This window comes from Saccopteryx leptura, chromosome 2 (genome assembly GCF_036850995.1).
Source record: "Saccopteryx leptura isolate mSacLep1 chromosome 2, mSacLep1_pri_phased_curated, whole genome shotgun sequence".
Classification (NCBI taxonomy): Eukaryota; Metazoa; Chordata; class Mammalia; order Chiroptera; family Emballonuridae; genus Saccopteryx; species Saccopteryx leptura.
In genome coordinates this window covers 140,797,177-140,820,623 of record NC_089504.1, presented here as the reverse complement: position 1 = coordinate 140,820,623, position 23,447 = coordinate 140,797,177, and the positions used below count along the sequence as shown (strand labels likewise).

Here is a 23,447-nt window from a genome sequence, read left to right as displayed (position 1 = left end):
ATAAAAAGTGATTCATTAATGGATTAAAAGGTACAGTTCTCGTCTCCATCTCTGTATTCATAGATGTGGGTACTTCCTGGTCCCTGGTACACACTGCTGTGCTTTATTGTTCTTGGGCTTTTTACAGACTAATGTCTTTAATGGAATTAAGGAGATGTCTTTTTCTTTAATGTCTTGTAGAAATACCTTTCTTTCCATCAATCGTCATTGTGGTTAAAGATCCATTTGCAGAAGGGAAGTTTCTTTTTGTGTACCCATGTCATGTATTTATCCTATGCCTGGTGTCTTAGGAAAATAATTCAACAAGGCTACAAAGTTTCTAATGTCAAATGTTTTTCTAAAGCAGAAGGCGGAGAGGGTCCAAGTAGGGCAGATCCTTTCTTAATGTGTGTCTACTAAATGGGATGAGGTAGGGGAGGGTCCAAAAAGGGACCTGAAACCCCAGTGGCTCAGTTTAGGTGACAAAACTAGAGCTGCCCTATCTTTTAAGAAATGGAAGGGAGGGAATTAGTAAGATATGATTAACATTAGGATATCAAATTGAACACCAGTAAGTGGTGTCCAATATAATGATCACTCAGAACAGTGACAAACGAGGTAAAGAAAGGCAAAGGACCTTTACAGGGGACAGATTTATTGCTGTTTGTGTAGGAAGAACAAAGGTGTTAACAGGGTGCCAAGTGGGCTAGTCACAGATAGCTGTGAGTGAAAGAGCCACACACAGGGGAATCAGGTCAGGTTATTGAGTAAACTGGAGAACTACCACGTCGCGTGGGGATGAGATCAGAATAACTCAAGTAAAAAAAAAGGAGACGGTTTACAAAGACATTGAGGTAATGGAAAAATTGGTCACGTTTATGAAACCATAGATTAAGGATAACAGTGTTTTCTAACACGACAAGAAATTCACAATGGCCAGTAGCAACAAAGGAAGATATTTTGGGTGTTATTCCTCTTCTGTTTGTGGGGAAAATAAAAATAACTTGACTAGTCAATAAGCAGAAAGGCTTATCCCTTGTGATGCTTTTAATATCATAGGGAACAGGGATAAGAGAGGTGAGGGTGTATGAGACAGTCTGGGAGGCACTACAGGACTATGTGTTTGAAAATACAGATTTGACGGCCAGCGTCCTTGGACTTAGGTTAGTGAGTGATGCTAGTGTTACTCTTCTCATTGGGGGGGGAGGGGTGACTGTATTGTACAAGTTCTAGAAGGGTATAAATGATAATGCATGCAATTATGTATTTTCCTTAAGTCAGCATCTCTTCAATAACTACAAATTATTGATTAGTTATTTGTCAACATTCTAGTTACTAGCATTTAATCAAATTTAATTTGATATAAGGACAAATTGTAAATAACAAATTAATTCCACTTTTTAAAAGGACTTTTTATTCATGAACTTGGTTCTCTTTCATTCTGAGTGAAAATTCTCTACTGGCTATATGGAGACAATGAAGATGATGATAATATTGAAAGAATAAAAATTCCCATCTTAGTTTTTATAATACTCGATTCTGATATGAATAGCAGGATGAATGAATGAGATGAGAATTTGTTATTTATTACTATAGAAAGGTTAACTTTGGCATTATGACTTTTCATTATAAATGGAGATATAATACTCAGCTTGATTATCTTTGTACAGCAACATATGTATATATCATATATGTCTGTATGTTTGTATGTGTATGCACACATATATTCAAGTAACAGTGTTCACTAGTGTGTTATACTTCTGTTGCTGACATAATCGTTTTACATTGAATTGTTTTCAAGATTTGAAGCATCCACAGGATATTTTGAAAAATATGGCTATCGTTTGGGGAGGCAAAGAGTAATGTAAATAATGTATGCTTTCCTTAACACGTTGGAAGGCGCAAATGGATAAATAAATGTTAAGGTGCCTTATGAAGGAACTGACCTTGGAGAATTTCAAGTGGTGTTGTAACAATAACACTTTATACATACATCAACTTTTATTGCCACATACTCTTATTTGTTCAAGGTGCTATGATGTAGATGTGGCGGTAGTAACATTACCATTTTACAGATAGGAAACTAAGGCTAAGAGAGTGACCGGCCAAAGTCACAGTTAGTATGTGTCAAGTAAGATCTGTGAAGAGCCTGAGATTTTGCACAAGCTAGCTTGTTACTATTTCATTGATAGTGGCAGAAGACAGGAGTCTCCAGAATCAGAGACTAAGGACTTTCATTCCTCACAGGACAACAAGCATTATGAACTGCTTCCCTGTCTCTCCCTTGCTCCCAATCCAATGGAAGCAGTGCAGGGAGACCTATTATTACATGGATACTGTCCCAGCCGTGGGATATGGAGAAACACTGAGTTTGGGAATTCACTGTATTTATAGAAAGCAGAAGCAAGCCAGCTCTTTGTCAGTAGGAAGACATTATCCATCCATAAAGGTTGCTTGCTGCAAATGTAACCTTGAGAAATGATCCATGAAGAGAGCAGTCAGGGTCATGGATTCTTGAGATGCCCAGCAAGAATGTGCAGGAATGCTCTGGTCTCATCCAGCAATTAAAACTTAGGTGCAGTTTTGCTGGCTTTTGTGGTTAAAACTCTAGCTAAAAATGTAGCAGCTACAAGCCGCTTCCCCCTAAATACGTTTAGCTTTGCATTTCTCTGTCCTATCTAGGACATCTTGAAACAGGTCCTTTGGCTTATTTGATATTTTCAATTATTGATACCAGTTATAGTTATTATGAAGGCAGAGAACAGCAAAGCAGACCCCATGTAAGGAAACTTACTGGTCTCAGTCTCAGAATCTCCTCTAATCTTTATAGTTACTGCCCCTGCAAGGAGCCATACTAGTGTTTCATCAATGAAATTTCTTGTTCCTATGGCCACAGTAATATTTGCTACAAAAAGAACAGGTTGAGTCACTAATAGTGGATATACAGTGTGACAGGGAAAAAGATTGATTATTGATGCCTCCTTTTAAGTCAGGATCTTGCTGTTCTTTAAGGAATAAATACAATAGAATTGGAAGTTAGAAAGAGCATTAGAGATATTACATCCAGTCTCCTCCTTTTATAGATTAGAAAATTGAGACATAGCATGGTTAAGTGATTGTTCAAGATCACATTTCTAGTAACAGAATAAAGTGATGGAACAAAAGTTACATTATTGTGATAACCACATACTTGGTATTGGAATGTCCCCCCATCTAGCTAGAGCAGTTTATAAGATTCAGTCAATAAAAATTTGTTAAATTACTTTGCATTATGAATGAATAAATATATTCTCTGTCTTCAATTTATTTACTAGGGTAACAGCAAGAATTCAAATAGATATCTAGTATTCTAAAATTACGTACAAATTGTATAGATTAATTCAAGCTTAGGGGAAGGAGGCAAAGCTTTATTGAAGTAGGTATAGCTGTTTGAGCTAAGTCTTAAAGAAATTACAGAAAGGTATCTGGGCAGAGAAATGGAGGGCTAGAGAGAAAACTATGTATAATACATTGGCATGATGTTGAAAGTATGTGTGTTGACTTAGTGGCCTGACCAGGCGGTGGCGCAGAGGATGGAGCATCGGACTGGGATGTGGAGGACCCACGATCAAGACCCCGAGGTCACCAGCTTGAGCTCAGGCTCATCTGGTTTGAGCAAGGCTCACCAGCTTGGGCCCAAGGTCTCTGGGTCAAGCAAGGGGTTACTCAGTCTGCTGTAGCCCCCCCCCCCCCCGGTCAAGGCACATATGAGAAAGCAATCAATGAACAACTAAGGTGCCACAATGAAGAATTGATGCTTCTCATCTCTCTCCCTTCCTGTCTGTCCCTATCTGTCCCTCTCTCTGTCTCTTTCTCTGTCACACACAATAAATAAATAAAATAATAGAAAAAAAGAAAAGAAAAGAAAAGTGATTTGATGTAGCTGCATGTGACTAGATTTGAGAATGGAATAACAGATAGAGTAGTAATTAGGAAGATCTTAAAAGACCATGCTAAATAATGAGGACATTTGACTGGGGGGAGGGAATGTTGAGATTTTAAGGCAAGTTGGTATATGAGGTATAATGGGGAAAGATGGGCTTATTAATCATAATCAATTAAAGAAAGGGATGTCACAAAAGCCAACTGCAGATGAAGAGTTGAGAAATATGGTGTTTGATGGGTAGCATTATATGCCATATCCAAACATGCCACTTTTACATAAGGATTATTTTGAGTAAAAGGCAATTAAAATGCAGGGACAAGAAAACATCTCTACCATATCCTATTGGCCTGAAAGCAGGATATTAATTAGTGAAGGTGTTAACCCTCACCTCTCTCCCTGGAGAGACAGAAGTTAATCACTGCACAGGGCACTAGAGGAACCTACCTAACAAACTACTAAAACAAGCCTTTAACTTCTATTAGTTTCTCCCTATGTTTATTTACTTTCCCACAACTTGCTGTGCTGGAAACTCAAACTCCTTTTTCCTTTTGTTAGTATGTTATAGAAGTCCAAGTTCTAACTACCTTCTGATTACTTATCACTCATTCTCATGTGTATGTATGTTTATTAACATAACTTGATGTTAATCAGCTTCAATTTGTTGTTGTTTTTATTTATTTGTTTTTAATCTTTTATTAGTCTAATTTACAGGGCCCTAGCCAGAACCTAGGAGGGTAGAGGGGAAAAGTTTTTTCTCCTCTGCAAGTTGTAAGGAGGATCAAAGGCTTAAGCGAGCTCGGGTAGAATGAAGACTAAACAGGATCTGCATCATTTGGAGATGAAAATGTCCTTGGTGTCTTCTGTCTGAGCAGTTTCCACAGATTGTGAGAGCAGAAGCAAAATGGATGCTGTATGCTGAGGGGAGAAAATCACATGTGAGAAAACGGAGACCACATTTGTTCACCTCATTTTACTTTAAAACACATCGCAGACCAGTAGTTTTATTGCTAGCTTTTACCCAGTGGCCAGATCAGTTATTTTTATTACTAATGACAAGAGACTAATCACTTTTAATTCCTTTTGTAATACTTAATTTCAGCAAATGAGTTTTCTGTTGCACTGTTTCTCTCTCTAAATGACAACCATGAAAAGCTGAGAATTCTCGTGATTGGCTGCAAGCCTTAGAACAGAAAACACAAGAATTCTTGTGATTTATCCACAATGTGTTAAAACTGAATAGCTTGGTCTGACAGTGGCGCAGAGGATAGAGCGTTGAACTGGGACCCAGGTTCGAGACCCCAAGGTCACCAGCTTGAGCGCGGGCTCATTTGGTTTGAGCAAGGTTCACCAGCTTGAGCCCAAGGTCACTGTCTCGAGCAAGGGGTCACTCAGTCTGCTGTAGCCCCCCAGTCAAGGCACATATGAGAAAGCAACCAATGAACAACTAAGGTGCCAAAATGAAGAATTGATGCTTCTCACCTTTCTCCCTTCCTGTCTGTCGCTATCTGTCCCTCTCTCTGTCTCTGTCACACACACACCAAAAAAAAAACCAAAAACAAAACTGAATACAGTAGCTTGTGTCATGTTCTGTTTCAAACCTTCAACCTTCACAAACTGATAGATTAGATTTTTTTCTCTGTGGCTCTCCATCGGTTTTCCCTTTCAGATCCTACACCATCAGTCAATGACACACAAGGGATGTGAGGTTCCATACCTCATGCTAACAAAAAAGCACATTCTCTAAGCCTTGGCCAGTTAGCTCATTTGGTTAGAGTGTCATCCCAACACACCGGGGTTATGGGTTTGGTCCCTGGGCAGGGTACATACAAGAATCAACCAATGAATGCATAAATAAGTGGAACAACAAATCTATCTCTCAAATCAATAAATAAAAAATTAAAAAAATTAAAAAGCACATTCTCTAGCAAAACTCACTATTTTCCATAACAGTCTCACCCTGCCTATATTAGTTTCCAGTGTAACATTTTTCTTTTCTTTTCTTTCTTTTTTTTTTTTTTGAGACAGAAACTAGAAGAAGAGAGAAGAGAAAAGACGAGAAGCATCAACTCCTAGTTGTGGCACTTTCAGTTGTTCATTGATTGCTTCTCATATGTGCCATGACCTGGAGGTGAGGGGTGCCAGCGAGCCAGACCCCTTGCTCAAGCCAGAAACCTTGGGCTTCAAGCCAGCGACCATGGGATCATGTCGATCCCACGCTCAAGCCAGTGATTGCGCTCATGCTTGTGAGCCTGCATTCTAGCCAGCGACCTCGGGTTTCAAACAAGGAACCTCAGCATCCCAGGTCAATGCTCTAGCCACTGTGTCACCACTGCTTAGGCTCCAGTGTAACATTTTTATTTTTCTTTGTTTAAGATTTTATTCATTGATTTTAGAGAGAGAGAGAATAAGATCATAGTTGCTTCACTTTAGTTGTTCATTGAGTGCTTCTCTATGTACCTTGATTGGGCAGGCCCAGGGTTTTGAACTAGTTACCTCAGTGTTCCAGGTCAATGCTATATTCACTGGGCCACCACAGGCCAGCCTATGACATAAGTTTTATGCATAATAGTTTTACATAAGAAACACTTTCAAATATATCTAGTCGTATGATTACACATTTTAAAATGACTACAGGACTTTGTTATTATTTCTTAGTGTTGATGTTAACCAAAATGTTAACACTGTTCTTAGTGTTGGGATTAAATGAATGTTTAATGTTATTTTTATATAAAAATACTAAGAAAGAGTATATTTCAAAATATTTAGAAGAATAAATGTCAGATTCTATTTTTAGTCTTCTTTTCTGAGAAGGGTTGGTATATTTTGTCTATATATAATCTTAAATTATAGTTTTACAATTGAGGTTTGTAGCTGGGTAAATTTTAAACTTTACATTATAAAAGCAGATGATTTGGCTTGGGTTAGAATGTCATCTGAGAATTCTTTTTTTGTTTTTTTTACAGAGACACAGAGAGAGAGAGAGTCAGAGAGGGATAGATAGGGACAGACAGACAGGAACCGAGAGAGATGAGAAGCATCAATCATCAGTTTTTCTTTGTGACACCTTAGTTGTTCATTGATTGCTTTCTCATATGTGCCTTGACCATGGGCCTTCAGCAGACAGAGTAACCCCTTGCTCGAGCCAGTGACCTTGGGTCCAAGCTGGTGAGCTTTGCTCAAACCAGATGAGCCCGCGCTCAAGCTGGTGACCTCAGGGTCTTGAACCTGGGTCCTTCCACATCTCAGTCTGATGCTCTATCCACTGCGCCACCACCTGGTCAGGCTCATCTGAGAATTCTTGACTTGAATATAAATTTAGGGATTTGGGGAGCTAAAAATGCTAATTTTGAAGGGGTTTTAAAAAGATAGCTATACAATATCTCTAACCTTTAAAGTATACTATGCATATAGGCCAGACTGTTGCCATATAGTGCAAGTTTCTCAGACCTGCTGGACCTGCCATTCCTGGATGTGGTAGAAAGGATTCTGCCCATCTTGTTGGTTCTTAAAGTCAATGTCTCCCCTCCCCCATGTAAATGGATGGAATTGCATCATTCATGCTTCAAACACAATTCTCTCCACCATTAGCAAGGATTATCATCAGATGGAATAGAGGTTAGAAGATTAAGTTCTGAGTGACCTTAGAATTTGCTGTCATATCTGAAATTCAGATGGCAACTATTCTTTGTCCTGTTGAAATTGAAAGTATCTTAATAGCCAAATAAGTTAGCCTATGATTGTAACCTTTTTTTTTTTTGTATTTTTCTGAAGCTAGAAACGGGGAGACAGTCAGACAGACTCCCGCATGCGCCCGACCGGGATCCACCCGGCACGCCCACCAGGGGGCGATGCTCTGCCCACCAGGGGGCGATGCTCTGCCCCTCCGGGGCGTCGCTCTGCCGCGACCAGAGCCACTCTAGCGCCTGGGGCAGAGGCCAAGGAGCCATCCCCAGCGCCCGGGCCATCTTTGCTCCAGTGGAGCCTTGGCTGCGGGAGGGGAAGAGAGAGACAGAGAGGAAGGAGAGGGGGAGGGGTGAAGAAGCAAATGGGCGCTTCTCCTGTGTGCCCTGGCCCCGAATCGAACCCGGGACTTCTACACGCCAGGCCGACGCTCTACCACTGAGCCAACCGGCCAGGGCATGTAACCATTTTCTTAAAATTAATGCAGAGCTGATTTCAAACTTTTCATTTAGACAGTGTCTTTATTTTCATCTGTCTTATTACATGGGATTTATCAAGCTTCACTGTGTAGCTATCTGCCAAGCAGGGAGAAAGCAGAAACCTGTGGTAAATGTGGTAGCTTCAGGAAAGAGAACAGCCTGAGCTTAGCTATAACTTTATGTTGGAACGCAAGCCAATAGTGGGAGTTTCTCAAGGAAGTCAAATCTAAACAGAAATTGAAAATAAGAGATGTTCAGGCTGGAAAAGGAGTTGGGAATTGGGAGGGTGAGAAGAGTAACCCAAGAAAAGAGAAAAACATAATTTAAGGCGTAGTGGCAAGAGAGGGCTTAGCTTTTTAGTGAAACTGGTTTAAAATAAATTATCACCACCAAAAATCCTGTAATGAGAAGGACCATGGCAGCAGGAGAAGCCACAGAGGGATTTAGGGATTTAATGAAGGGTGTTAAGCAAGGTAGTGAGTGACCGGATCAATTTTATATTTTATAAATATCACTAAGGTTGCAGGGTATGGACCAAATTGGGAGAGAAGATTTGACATTGGACATTGGCAAATTAATGAGGAGACTTTTGCAATAATCCAAGTAAGATATAATGGTAGCCTTGATAAGGGTGGCGTTAGTGAGGAAAGAGAGAAATTCGTGGGCTCAAGAGCTATTTCAGAGATAATTAGTAGCTCTCGGAGACAGATTAGATAGATGAAATAGGGAAGAGGGAGTAGTAATTGAGGCTGACACTCCTGTTTCTGGTTTGACAACAGTCGGAATAGTGAATCCCCCAAGGAGATGGGGTTTTGTTATGGTTTCCTCCCCATGACTGGATGAAGTGAGAAAGGAAAGAGGAGTTTGGAAAGATGAGAATATTAATTTTGAGAAAGACCATTCATCAAGGAAGTGTGGAACCAGAAAGCTCAAGTTACTACTTCCATGGGCTGTTTTTGTAGTCCGTGGACATAGCTCCATATAAGAAACCCTTTGTTTTAATTAACTAATTTATTGTATCTGTATCACAGTAAATAAATATGATTTTCCTCTTCCTTTTCTTTTGTAATTTTTATTTACTTATTTATTGATTTTAGTGAGAGAGGCAGGGAACAAGAGAGAGAGAGAGAGAGAGAGGAACATCAATCTGTTCCTGTATGTGCCCTGACCGGGGATTGAACTGGCAACCTCTGTCCTTCGGGACATCGCTCTTAACCAACTGAGCTATCCAGCCAGGGCTCCTCTTCCTTTCCTTTAATAATAAATTATCCTGCAGTCAGATGGTGTTTGATCTGCAAGGAACCTTGGAAATGATAGTTTCTTTCCACAGGTGAGCTCTGAGAGAAGACCATGTGATATCTGTAGAGTGACAGAAGTAACAGAACCCAGGTCTCCTAACAGCCACGCCATTGATCTTCCCAGCATACCTAGCCAGCTCTTCAAAGATTATTGCATTCCATTAAAACAAATAAATGAAGGTAGAGACTTTATAAAAGAATAATACCATTATTTCAGAGGAAGGAAAAAATTTCATAAATAAACATATTCTTTATTTAAACATTTTCTTTTTGCAGTAGAGAATTCTGTTTTAATTAACCAGGGTTGCAGAAGTTTAGTCCCTTCTCAATATTGTGTTTCCTATCCTGCCATTGACCTTCCAACCTGATGAACTGTAAAGGGTGGAAATCAGGAGATCTGTACGTAGGCTTGCTTTATCTCTTATAAATATGTGAACCGATTCCACTTCCACAGACCTCAGTTTCTGTATCTCAAAAAATAAAAATGTGGGACTAGGATCTTTTAAAATCCTTTCTTTACTCTGTCTTTATCATCTTCCATCTTCCATCACTGGTTGTCTTTACTTTCTTCTCCAAACTGCTTTTCCTTTTTCATGGCAAATAGGAACGTCTTAAAAAAACTCAGTGATGTGTGTTTCCAGGATGGTCCTGTTTATATTGTAAATAGAATAGTGCTATATTTAGGTTTGTTCTTTTATTTTTTTTTTTATTTTTTTTTTTATTCATTTTAGAGAGGAGAAGGGGAGAGAGAGAGAGAGAGGAGAGAGAGAGAGAGAGAGGAGAGACAGAGAGAGAGAAGGGGGGGGGAGGAGCTGGAAGCATCAACTCCCATATGTGCCTTGACCAGGCAAGCCCAGGGTTTCGAACCGGCGACCTCAGCATTTCCAGGTCGATGCTTTATCCACTGCGCCACCACAAGTCAGGCCCAGGTTTGTTCTTTTAACATATCATCGTATTTACTTTCCTTCTTTGAAAATAAAAATAGAGACCCTGGCTCAGTGCTAGAGCATTGGTCCAGTGTGTGGATGTCCCAGGTTCAATTCCCGGTCAGGGCACACAGGAGAAGTAACCATATGCTTCTCCACCCTCACTCTCTCCCTTCTCTCTCTATCTCTCTCTTCTCTTTCTGCAGCCATAGCTCAGTTGGAGCACTTTGGCACCAGGAGCTGAGGATGGTTCCTCGGCCAGCCTCAGGCACTAAAATATGTAGCTCGGTTGCTGAGCAACAGAGCAGTGGCCCTAGATGGGCAGAGCATTGCCTCATAAGGGGCTTGCCAGGCAGATCCTGGTCTGAGCACATGTGAGAATCTGTATCTGTGCCTCCCTGCTTCTCAATTAAGAAAAATAAAAATAAAAATAAAGGAGAAAAGAAAGAAAAACAGGCTTTGACATTAGGAAGGGAGGCAGAAGAGGAAGAACCTGGAGTAGATAAGGGTGGGTGCAATGTGGGTATAATGCTGGGGTCTCCTTTGTGGAGAGAGAACACCCCAACAGTTGTGCATGATGATTCACTTGGTTTTGAAGAGAAACTACTGGAACTTCTATTTTTATTTATTTTTTATTTCTTTATGAAATTCTGCTTTTTTAATGTGCTAATATATGACAAATCAATATGGTATGTACATGTTATTTACAAGTGAACACATGTACACATATATTGTGGGAACATGCTTACACATGTTAAGGTAACAGAAGGATATGCTCAAATAAGTTTGGGAGACACTGGTGAAGAGTTTGCAAACAAGGCAAGTCAAGGGCATCAAGATATCCTTTTTAGAAATAAAAAGAACTCTAAAACAAAAATAACGAAAAATAACATTTTGGTAGCGAATTTTTTAACTGAGTCCTTACCCCTTACAGATTTGAAGAAAACTATTCACGCACACAAATATTTAATTAATTTACTCTTGTTCATGGTTTTTTGGATTGTCAAGTAACTGATACTGAAATTGACTCTGTATAATTTAATTTATTTAAACTGTTCACCTGAAGGAGCAGAAGTAGGTTACATTAGTGTTTTTAAAAGATTTGGCCATGAATTTTTAAGTCCTAGTTCTTCAGTTTTTTGCATTTATTTTGTTTTTTTTTATTATTTCTCATAGAATAAGGCCACAGCTTGCCAAAGAAAAAATTGAAGGATGCCATATTTGTACATCTGTCACACCAGGAGAACCTCAGGTCTTCCTAGGGAAAGACAAAGCTTTTACTTTTGATTATGTGTTTGACATTGACTCCCAGCAAGAACAGATCTACACTCACTGTATAGAAAAACTAATTGAAGGTTGTTTTGAAGGCTACAATGCTACAGTTTTTGCTTATGGACAAGTAAGTACTAAATTATTTTTGTAGAAGTTGTAACTTTTCAGAAGCGTCCATTTCAGTTGCACTCTCAGTTTTGTTATTGGAGGTTATGTTCTGAAGGTCACGTATTTTTCTCTTTCCTTTATTCAGACTGGAGCTGGCAAGACATACACCATGGGGACAGGATTTGATGTTAACATCATTGAGGAAGAACAGGGTATTATTTCTCGTGCTGTTAAACACCTTTTCAAGAGTATTGAAGAAAAAAAACACACTGCAATGAAAAGTGGGCTTCCTCCTCCAGATTTTAAAGTGAATGCGCAATTCTTAGAGGTAAAAGACTAATTGTTTACATTAATTTCTTTTCAATCTTGTTCTTAAGACCACAGACTTTATGAATTTAAGCTTCTGGCTTCTAGTATAGTGTTTTGCACATAGTGCTTAATAACTGTTTGAGTAAATTAACATTAAGCCGTAGGTAGCAAGAAGAATAATAGATAACAGGATAGCTTACTTGTGGGCATTTAAGATTATAAACACTGACCTAGTGTCCGTAGAGTAAAACAATTAATATTGTTTATTTTAGGATCTCTCTGTATCCTAAATTACTGTTGTAATGTAGGCAGCAGGCTCACAGAGTGCTGGGAACTCAGAGATTAAGACCAAAAGGTAGCGGGAGAACATGAGGAATAATAGGATTGAGGCTGTAGCACTTACCTGGCTGCTAAAACGGGTACTCCTGCAAGGACAGGCAGATGTTTTGATGCAGTGTCCAAAGGTTGGGGCAGGTTTGGATTTATTTAGGACAGTCTAGTCCGGTGGGAGGGACAAGACAGTGAGTAAGAGGACATATCAGATAGGAGCAATATTGCACTTAGGTGAGCAGTGACTACAGTTCTGGGTGCTTGGTTCAAAGAAATGTTCTGGTCTAGTTCTAGTGTGATTTACCTGAGCTAATAATTTTGATCATTGGTGAAATATTTTATTCTACATTATATAGCCCAAAATAGAAAACAATTCAAATTTAATGTCAGTTTTCTTAATGCTGGTTTTAACAGACACCCCAATTTAGAAGAAACCGAAAGCAAGGTAACTAAATTATAGAAAAAGAAAAAAAAAGTGTTCTATCTTCCCTTTTACCCTCCAAAATGTTGTGAGGCATTGTGGCTTTAAATCATAGTGATAGAAAAATGGTGTGTGCATCCTTTACTGAGGAGGCAGCTCAATCTTGTCAGCTGCTATTGACACAGAAACATGAACATCATTGCCCACCTTGCAAAAATACTAAATACTAACTTTTAGATACATTAAGAAAGGAGTAGGGCAAGAAGAAATAGATTTTTAACTCTAACAGCAAAAATTCTTAAAATCTTCTCTAAGCTTAAATAGGATTTGTCTACATTCGGTACATATTTCTTACAGTTTGCTTGTATTTACAAATATTTGTTTATTACTTACAAAGAATTAGTAGATCATTTAGCTAGCCCTGAGCTTATTAGTCATGATTAATCATTGACTGTTCTTACTCTTATAAAGAAATCTAGCATTCATTTGAATTTGTAATAATTATTGCTTTGTTCATTTTTATGTTATTTTGAAGTAATATGTGTAATTTTGAAGAACTTTTAAGATACATTTAAAAGATAACATTATACATTGTGTGTTATTAGAGCCATGAGGCAATTTCTTCTAAATATAAACTTGTAATATTTATTTTTGATAGCTGTATAATGAAGAGGTCCTTGACTTATTTGATACCACACGTGATATTGATGCAAAAAATAAGAAATCAAATATAAGAATTCATGAAGATTCGACAGGAGGAATTTATACTGTGGGCGTCACAACACGTACTGTGAATACAGAGTCAGAGGTAGCATTAATATCATAGTTAAAATAGAGCATATTTTGTTTTATTTAATATTCAGCTTTGTTTATGGTTTGCTTAAGATCCAGATATAAAATGTGTATTTTTAAGTATAACATCTTGTCTTTTTTTCCTTGTATTTTTATATCAGGATTTCATTATTAGAAGTGTTACAGTTATAGTTAAGTCAGTTCATTGTAGCATCAAATGATCCAAGTCAATATATGTATAGTGTGTTTTTTTTTCACAGCTAGAAAAAGAGTTAGATAATTGAAGGTGAAGAATGGGTTCACAATCCTTTTTATCTTTGTTGTCACATGTATACAACTGTATCATTGCTCCTGAAGGGAGACTGTTAAGAAAAGTTACAAAAAATATTTTGAGAGTAGATACAGAATAAATAGCCTGAGTAATACAAGTTATTGCTCAGTTTGTTCCAAAGTGTTCTGTAAGCCGCAAATGTCAGCAAAAAGCAAACAATGGATTCAGTGTTTTCTCCTATTAAAAAAAAAAATACACTGTTATACTGAGTTCAGCCCAAAAAATGCACGTAAATAAAATAATATAAAATTCCACATCCTTTACATCCCTTAATATGGTGGGTTTTTGGCATTAGTTCAGGTTTCTCATTGTCTGGTCTCCTGCTTAAATATTGTTCATGTAAAAGCCTTCTCTCTTCTCCTTTCCAGATGATGCAGTGTTTGAAGCTGGGCGCTTTGTCCCGGACCACTGCTAGTACGCAGATGAATGTTCAGAGCTCTCGTTCACATGCCATCTTTACTATTCACTTGTGTCAGACCAGAATGTGTCCCCAAACAGATGCTGTGAGTTATCAGTTCTAATTTCTTAAACGTTCAGTCTTCACTTCTTTAAAATCACATAAATCCTGGAAGAAGAGTACATTTGAACCAAATTTAGTTTGTGTATTCCTTTTCCTAATGAGATGCCTCTGATCATATTTAAGCTGAAGCTGGCTAACTGTGTATGATTTTGAAATTAAAAAAAAAAAGAAATTGGATATATGTTTGCAGCAACCAGAAAGCAGGCTGTGTCCATGTGATGATGCATGTAAGTCTCCTAAGATGCTTTGCTTACAGGTGTTCCTTTATCAACATAAACAAAGCCTCAGTTCATAACAGCTGGATTCTGACCAGCAGGTTTCTTTCTAACTGTCTAAGCCTTTCTCATTGCCAGCAGAAAAACTTGCATTTATAGTTATTTGGCTACATGCCTAGGGGAACGTGGGGTTTGAGAATATTTAGTGTCACGTTAATGCCAATATTTCCCATTAATTTCTTCAATTGCAGGAAAATTCTACTGATAATAAGGTGATTTCTGAATCTTCAGAGATGAATGAATTTGAAACCCTGACCGCAAAGTTCCATTTTGTGGACCTGGCAGGATCGGAGAGACTGAAGCGCACTGGAGCCACAGGCGAGAGGGCAAAAGAAGGCATTTCCATCAACTGTGGGCTTGTAAGGCCAAACTGAGACTAAGGCTTTGTGCCGAGAGTGTATCAGAGACTTTCCATGTCCCTTCTCTTTTGCAATACTTAATACCCAAGAGGCAATCTTTTGTGCACTGAGCTGAGAAATGCAAGTTACAATAAACTTGTAAGCTTAGGCGTGATGCGTTGGATTTTGATCTCCTCCCATTATAGGACTTCTTTAGTTTTTCACATAGCAGATTTTCTTCGTGTGTGTAAATTCAGTTAGACTAAATTTATATGTGCCGAAAATAATATATATTGTGGAAAGGATTTTAAATATTCCACTTTTTAAATTATTCTGTAGAAATCAACATTTAATTTTAGTTATATTATACAGTGTACCTTTCAAAGTAACTTTTTAAGCTAACATTTTATGACAGTCACTTTATTTGGGGAATTGTCATCAACGTTTTTAGTAAATTGTTTCTAAATGAGAACTTTTCTAGACCACGGTATATTAGGAATTAACTTTTAACACCATGCCACCTAGTGGCGTTTTTGATTGGAAAACACCTTGTGTTTGTTAGCATAAAGCTTCTGTTATATGGAAGAACATTTTTTGGAGGAAGTTTTTGTGTAGTGAATCTTTTCTTTTTATTGACTTTGTTATAGAATTGGTAATTTGTTCCTACACAAGAGTGGTGAGGTCCCTATACTTCTGTGAAGCTTACAGTGTCAGGGCACGTGTTTTCTACTTCCTCCTCTCCCATTCTAGAGCTGGGGGTGCCATCATATGCTTCTGTTTTGCCATTGCCTGATATTTGCTCATATAGGATTACAACCCTCCTGTGGGGGAATTAACAGACTTCCCAATTCCGTCTTGATACCCATCTTGATGCTTCCACCATATGGTTGAATTTTATGTTAAAGGGAATATCATGGATCCTGGACTTTGTGTATTGGTCAGAAATTCTTAGGAAATAAGTTCATGGTGGTATTTAGATTTGTGCTATCTGGAAAAGATAAAAGCTGTTGGTCTGTTTCCCTGTTTAGACTTTTGAAAGCATTTTCAGATATATCTGGTAAAGTTTCAGTGTAGCCGGTTGTTAAAACTGTAGCCTCTCTGGAATAGGGGAACAAAGACAGTGCAGTGCTGAGGTCACTCTCTGCATGATCCATTGGCCCTGACAAAAATGTGGTTTTAGATGTTTGCATTACTGAAAGGAAGTGTGACCAACATTAAGCTAATGCTTATGCTCTCCGTGCCAGTAAAAAAACAGTAGGGGTCACAGGACGAGTGACTAAGGAGTTAAATAATTTGACTTAGTTTTTTCAATATTGGAGGCTTAGCTCATAGATTCATTGTGTTTCTTTTATTAAATTTTATTTTTTTAAATGAGGGGAGGAGAGAGAGACAGACTCTTGCATACACCCTGACCAGGATCCACCTGCAACCACCGTCTGAGACCGGTGCTCAGACTAACTGAGCTATCCTTATAGCCTGGCTGACACTCAGACCAGTTGAGGCACTGGCTGCAGGAGAGGAAGGAGAGACAGGGGAAAGTGATGGGAAGAGAAGCAGATGGTTGCTTCTCATGTGTGCCTTGGCTGGGGATTAAACCCAGGATGTCCACATGCTGGGCCAACGCTCTATCCACTGAGCCAACCAGCCAGAGCCTCATTGTATTTCTAAAGACAGCTCTGTTTACATTAGGAATACCTTGTTCAGAGGAATCATAGTGATATTTTTCAGTTGGTTCATGATTTTATTTTTGCATAAGGTAGCTACAGTTCAACAAGAAAGTTTCATGAAACTGTTCAACTACTTGAACGTTTTATTTTTCCATTGAGTGGAGGAGAAGAGTTTGCAACATGAATTGACAGTATTCTGGGAACATGACCTGATTGGTAATTCTAGGGGTGGTTAAAAGTTACCAGTCTTGTTTCTAAAGGAAATTTCTGAAAAAAAGTTTAAATATGAGTTAAGTGTGAATTATGACTATATGGAGTACTAAATTTTGAGTCAGTTTTAGTTCAATTTCATGTTAGTTTTTAATAGTTAATATAGAAGACTTTGAAATTTACCTCATATTTCAAAACATAAATGTTAAAAAACCCAAACCCAAATATTTTCAATTCTGTCATGCTTCCCTACTATTCTCTATAAGCTTTTGTTATTTAAAAGTGTTATAATTAGTAAATTTTTGTCATTTTTCTTTCTCTTTTAGTTGGCACTTGGCAATGTAATAAGTGCATTGGGAGACAAGAGCAAGAGGGCCACCCATGTCCCCTATAGAGATTCTAAGCTGACAAGACTCCTACAGGATTCCCTTGGGGGTAATAGGTATGCATAGTACTAATCCATGTTTGTGAATTTCAGTTATTCATTATTTTTAAAGTAAGTTTCTTTTGTTTTGTTTTGATTTTTGTATTTTTCCGAAGCGAGAAACAGGGAGGTAGAGAGACAGACTCCCGCATGCTCCTGACCAGGGATCCACCCGGTATGCCCTCTAGGGGGTGATGCTCTGCCCATCTGGGGCGTTGCTCTGTTGCAACTGGAGCCAGTCTAGTGCCTGAGATGAGGCCATGGAGCTGTCCTCAGTACCTGGGGAAACTTTGCTCCAGTGGAGCCTTAGCTGTGGGAGGGGAAGAGAGAGATAGAGAGAAAGGAGAGGAGGAAAGGTGGAGAAGCAGATGGGCACTTTTCCTCCTCTGTGCCCTGGCCGGGAATCGAACCTGGGAGTTCCACATGCTGGTTGACGCTCTAATGCTGAGCCAACTGGACAGGGCTAAAGTAAGTTTTTAAAGTGATTTCTAAGAAAATTTTTAAGAGTAAATCAGATAAATAGGATGAGGAACTGCTAATTATTAAGTACCTAAAATGTGTGTGTTCTTTTGTATGTTGTTACTTCACATAGTCTTTATAACATCCCTTGAGGTAGGTATTATTCTTATTTTGTAGATAAGGAAATTGAAATCCAGAGAGGTGAAATAATTTATTCATAGTCACTGAGTTTGTAAGTGAAGTCCATAGCATATGCTCTTTGTACTTTATCATTGTTTCTGCTTAAGTGTGTGGCACATAGTATATGCCTAAAAAAATTTTGTTGAAAAGTAAATGTTGTCTAAGTAAATACAAAGTAATTTAAATATACTTTATATCATTTTATAGAGTCTCCTAAAAATTAAACATTTTTTCATATGGAAAAATACCTTTTTTACAATTTATTTAAAAATTTTTTTTCATTGATTTGAGAGCAATAACTGGGGCATACGAATAAACATTTTACTGACCTATTTGGTAAAGCAATTTGTCATTACCATAAAATAATAGTTCCTAAGTTTTCTGTGTAATCTGTCCAGAAGCGCTGCAATTTTGACCACTCAATCACAAATATATAAAACATATGAATATACTCAGTACTCTTGTCATTCAGGTGAAAGGATTTTGTGCAAATTTTTTTTGCTGATAACAAAAATTGAATTACAAATGATTTTTTAAAAGTTTAAATTCCTTAGATATTAAGTAGATAAATTTTAGAATTGTTTTGTGTATTGCCTCCATTTTTTTGTAAAGAGGTGATATATAAATATGTCCACTTATACTTTCTCAGGTATTATAGATGAAAGAAGGGTAATAGAAATGCATTTTCCTCAATATTACTTAGGTAAACAAAATCTTTCTCTTTAAGATAGTCTTAAAGTGTGTGTGTGGGGCTTTTAAATTTGCTTTAATTTTAGGTTATTAGTATCATTCTTTTGGTATCTTGAAGATAAGAAATTATTCAAAGGGCAGGGATTTAAAAGTGATTTTTGCAGTGTTTTATTTGCTTTTATCTGTAAACCTAATTATTCTTTGTAACTTCTAGCCAAACAATCATGATAGCATGTGTCAGCCCTTCAGACAGAGATTTTATGGAAACTTTAAATACTCTGAAGTATGCCAATCGAGCTAGAAATATCAAGAACAAGGTGATGGTCAATCAGGACAGAGCGAGTCAGCAGATCAATGCACTCCGCAGTGAGATCACACGACTTCAGATGGAGCTCATGGAGTATAAAACAGTAAGCTAGCCGGCTTGACTCTGCATTCTGTGATACATTTTGTGAACACGACGATGCCTTTCTGCGATGGCTTGTACATGTGTGTCTCTGCAGTCTCTGCTTGTCGTGACAGTGGCCTCCTTCCTTTGGAAGGTAGAATTCTCTAGTTTTCCTTGTGCAGCCTTTAATAATGTTTAGGCTCTCAATCTGACCAACCTCTGTTTGGGCTTCCTGGTCAATCTGTTTGTATTTATTTATTTATTTATTTATTTACTTACTTATTTATTTTTGTGACAAACATGCCAGAGGGATGCAGCAGAGGGAAAAGGATCTCTTCGGCCTTGAAGCTGTTAAGACGAAGGGCTCTTGGTTGCAGAACTGCATAGTCTTGTAATACCTTACACAAATCCTTGTGTATTTAAGGCTCCTCAACCAGCAGGGAAATATCTTTCCTTTCTAGGGTAAAAGAATAATTGATGAAGAGGGTGTGGAAAGCATCAATGACATGTTTCACGAGAATGCTATGCTCCAGACTGAAAACAATAACCTGCGTGTGAGAATTAAAGCGATGCAGGAGACGGTTGATGCCCTGAGGACCAGGATCACACAGCTCGTCAGTGACCAGGCCAACCAAGTCCTCGCCAGAGCGGGTGAGCGTGCAGGGTGGGATGAGTGTGAGGCGCTAACTTTTGGAGGGCAGGGAACATTCTCTGTGTTCATTAATTTTCTGGAGCATTTGAAGTAGAAATGTCAGTCGGTGTATGTCCAGTCTGTGATTTGAAGTTAAATACAATATTTGATTTGTAAAGAACACATTCTCCCAGAAACAAAATGTGCCCTTTACTTTGTTATATTATCTTACAGTCTGCTTATATATTTATGTGTAGGAGATTTGTTGTATTGTGTTATGTTTTATTTATTTAATTTTATTCTTTTTATTATTGTGTTTCCATAACTTTTTTTTTCTCCAACTCTGTTTTGTTGAAGTTTTAATTTAAAGGAAATTCTTAATTTCACATTTTATCTTGCAGGGGAAGGGAACGAGGAGATCAGTAATATGATTCACAGTTATATCAAAGAAATTGAAGACCTCAGGTACATTTCATGTTCTGTGATATAAAATATGCATCTTGAGTTTTGCAGTGTAGTTATACCACTATTTTTTGAGTTTCTCGTTTCATAACTCTTCACAGTGATAAACCAGCACTATGGTCAGGATAACGTCAGGGGAATAAGCACATGCCTTTCAATAATGTCACATTCCAAACAGCTTTCCTTCCATCTTTCCATATTATGTTCCCACGTTATCTTCCTACTCTGGTTGTCATATCCCTTGTGGGTGATTACCTAACCTGACCCATAGTACACGCATCATTGATGTGGATGAAGTGACCCATGGGGCCTTCCCTCACTGTTTGGAAATGGTCAACATCCCCTCACTGTTTGGAAATGGTCAACATCTATATAAGTCAGCTCTAATTTTTTAAATCTCCCGTTACTCCTGTTTGCTCCTGCTTCTCCAGCTGCTCCTCGCGTGGGAATCATTGCATCCCTACCGGTCTGCCTGCCGCTCTGGCACAGAGACTCATTCACCATTCACATTTCACACACACACGACAGGTGTTCACTACATGCCCAGCACCAGGCCTGAGCAAGTGTTCCGTAAACAAGGAGTTCACAGTCTAGCTGGGGCCACTTGCATAAATAATCACCCGTAATTCACGATAGACATTAGTAAGAGGAATGCCATCGCCTGGTGTGGGAATGTAGCGGGGACCATGGAGCCCAGACTGGGGGAAGAGGGGTCGGAAAAAGAGTCAGGAACACAGCATTTCTATAATCTGTTCAGGTTCCATGGTTTCCCTGATGGCTCAGCTACTTTCTCTTGAAGGAACACCACAGTCAGCTCCACGGGGAGCTTCTCAGTAGCTCCCATCTCGCTGTGCCCGTGAGCAGAGAACAGCCGAGCGGAGGTCGTGTTGCACAGCCACCGTGGCACTTCCTCGTCTGGTGTTTGTGTTCTCTCTCCCTTTCTCTCCCTCTCACTACTCTACAGATTCTTTTTCTTTTTTAATAGTCTTTGTAAAATTTTTATTTCTGCTTGATATTCTCTCCTCTTTTTAAATTGTTTCTATTGGGGTGACACTGCTTAACGTAATTATACAGGTTTCAGTTGCCCAATTCTACCACACATCTCTGTACACCGTATTGTGTGCCCACCCCCGCCCCCAATATGATGAAGTCTTCATCCATCACCCTCTATGCCCCATGCCCTGTCCGCCTCCCTGCCTGCCCCACCCGGCAGTCCCCACACGGCTGTCTGCGTCTGAACCGGAACGAGTCATGTTTCCGCTGTTTCTGTCTCTGCGAGGCTCACCGGGTTCCTACGTGTTTCAGAAGGCAGAAACAAGTGGGGAGACATCTGATGTGGCCACAGATAGAGTTACTCTATTGACTGTTACTTTTTTTCCCCCCGCATACATATCTCCAAGCTTTGCCTTTTTGGTGGAGATGTTTGGTACTGGTCTGGACAGTAGCCGACCTGGACTTGCATTTCTCTCCTGTGTTGGCAGTGCCTTTTCCCACCTCCTGCCCAAAACTTGTCTTCCTCACTCTGTAGAACCCATCTTTCCCATTCCTGCAGACACAACTGAAGAACTAACTGCCTTTTAGTTCCTGAAGATTCTCTTCCTCCTCCTGGCCTGCTTCTCTTTTATTTCCGTGGCCCTGGTCGGCTGGGAAGGCTGATTCCATGCTGTAGTTCTGCTCTGTTTCTGTCTCTCACCCTGTTATTCTAAGGCCTTATCTAAGCTTGATCTCACCATTGGACAAATGGCCTCACTGGTGTTATTATTTCCCAGACAACTGACTGAATCATTTCCACTCCTCCTACTGACACTGAAAGCAGTGTTTATCATCTTTCTTCTTCTAGATCATGAGTTAAGATCATTCTTTAAGCCATTTAGACAACTGAGATGACTCAAGCCCCGAGTTCAATCAGTGACCAAATCTTTCTTGGTATAGGTTAATAGCTTGTTTCACTTTCTCAATGTTTCTTTGATGGTTCTTTAGGTGTGTCCCACTCCTGAGAAGTAGTCTTCTAGAATCTCAACACTGTAATTTACAATATAAAAATAACTTACATGTAGGATAAGCATAAATGAGCTTTGAATTTAAATGGGATTACTTGGTTTGAAATTTAAGTTTCTGTTTATTAATAAGTATGTGACCTTGGGAAAGTTACCCAACATCCTTGAGCTTTAAGTACTTCATCTGTAAGAATGAGATACTACTTGCAAGTCTCAAAGAGTTTATATCGGGCTCACATAAAAGCACAGGATATAAAAATTCTTAAATTCATAAGTACTGTAAAGGTCTAACTCGTTACTATTATTTATGTTCAAATTCTCATCTTCCATTTTTATTTACTAAATCCTGCTCCAATTCTATCAAAACTTGGCCTTAGGAAGACATTATTCACAGCTTCTTAAACTTAACACAGATTTATAGATTGTTACTTGGAAATATTTGTACTTTAAGTGTTATCATTCTAATTGTAAAATAATACTAGTTACCTTTTAATAACTTACATGTCATATTATTTTTTTTGAAATAATAATAGTCACTAATTCTTTTCTGGGGGGATTTAAATTTTTTGTAGATATTTTTTAAAATATAAAGCAGTATAAACAAAATTAAAATCATTCATATTTCCACCATTCTTAAAATCAGTGCTAACATAGTGGTTTATCTCTTTAATATTTTTCAATACAAACTTTAGCAAAACTGATACCATGGTGTATATATTGCTTTGCTATCCTTTAAAATTTGACAAGATATTATGAGCCTTTAAAAATGTTAACTATTTTTCTAACATGATTTTTGCATAATTCCATATGGTACTATTTTTATATAGTACTGTTTTTATTTATTTATTATTGAATTTATTGCGGTGGCATGGATAAACATAATTATACAGGTTTCAGGTGCCCAATTCTGCAACACATCTGTACACCATATTGTGTGCTCACCTGTCCAGTCAAGTCATTGTCCATCTCCATTTTCCACCCTGTACCCTCCTCCACCTCCCACCACATCCTCTGTTTTCAACTGATGTAACTAATCCTCTATGTGAGATGATATTGTTAGCAAATTTTTGTTAAGAATAGTTATTATTTGTTAAATATATTATTGGTCAGGTGAGTTTTAAATTCATTGAATCATTGAGCCCAAGGAAATCTGTATACTTCCTGTAATGTCTCACTGCTTAGGCTCCTGTTGAGTAAAACACAGGCAGTGGGTGGGTGGGTAAACGGGAAGAAAAAGCGAGGCTAACAGAGAGGTGCTGTCTCTATAGCCCGTATAAGAAGCAGGTTCTGCTAAATTAGCATGGCATTTTCAGAAGTTAGTCCTAAAGGTTTTAGTTTTTATCAGCACCAGGATT

At 38.4% G+C, this 23,447-nt stretch overlaps 1 protein-coding gene across 16 annotated transcripts in view; it reads left to right on the top strand.

Moving 5' to 3' along the window:
* KIF21A (kinesin family member 21A) overlaps positions 1–23,447 on the top strand; it is a 155,759-nt gene that overhangs the window by 74,682 nt on the left and 57,630 nt on the right. For all 16 annotated transcript variants that reach the window (XM_066368949.1, XM_066368951.1, XM_066368950.1 and 13 more), the window contains exons 2-10: positions 11,465–11,687; positions 11,814–11,996; positions 13,387–13,536; positions 14,220–14,354; positions 14,838–15,005; positions 17,188–17,303; positions 18,829–19,024; positions 19,464–19,653; positions 20,035–20,098. In XM_066368949.1, coding sequence (XP_066225046.1) covers positions 11,465–11,687; positions 11,814–11,996; positions 13,387–13,536; positions 14,220–14,354; positions 14,838–15,005; positions 17,188–17,303; positions 18,829–19,024; positions 19,464–19,653; positions 20,035–20,098 — 1,425 coding nt within the window. The remainder of the gene's footprint in view (positions 1–11,464; positions 11,688–11,813; positions 11,997–13,386; positions 13,537–14,219; positions 14,355–14,837; positions 15,006–17,187; positions 17,304–18,828; positions 19,025–19,463; positions 19,654–20,034; positions 20,099–23,447) is intronic.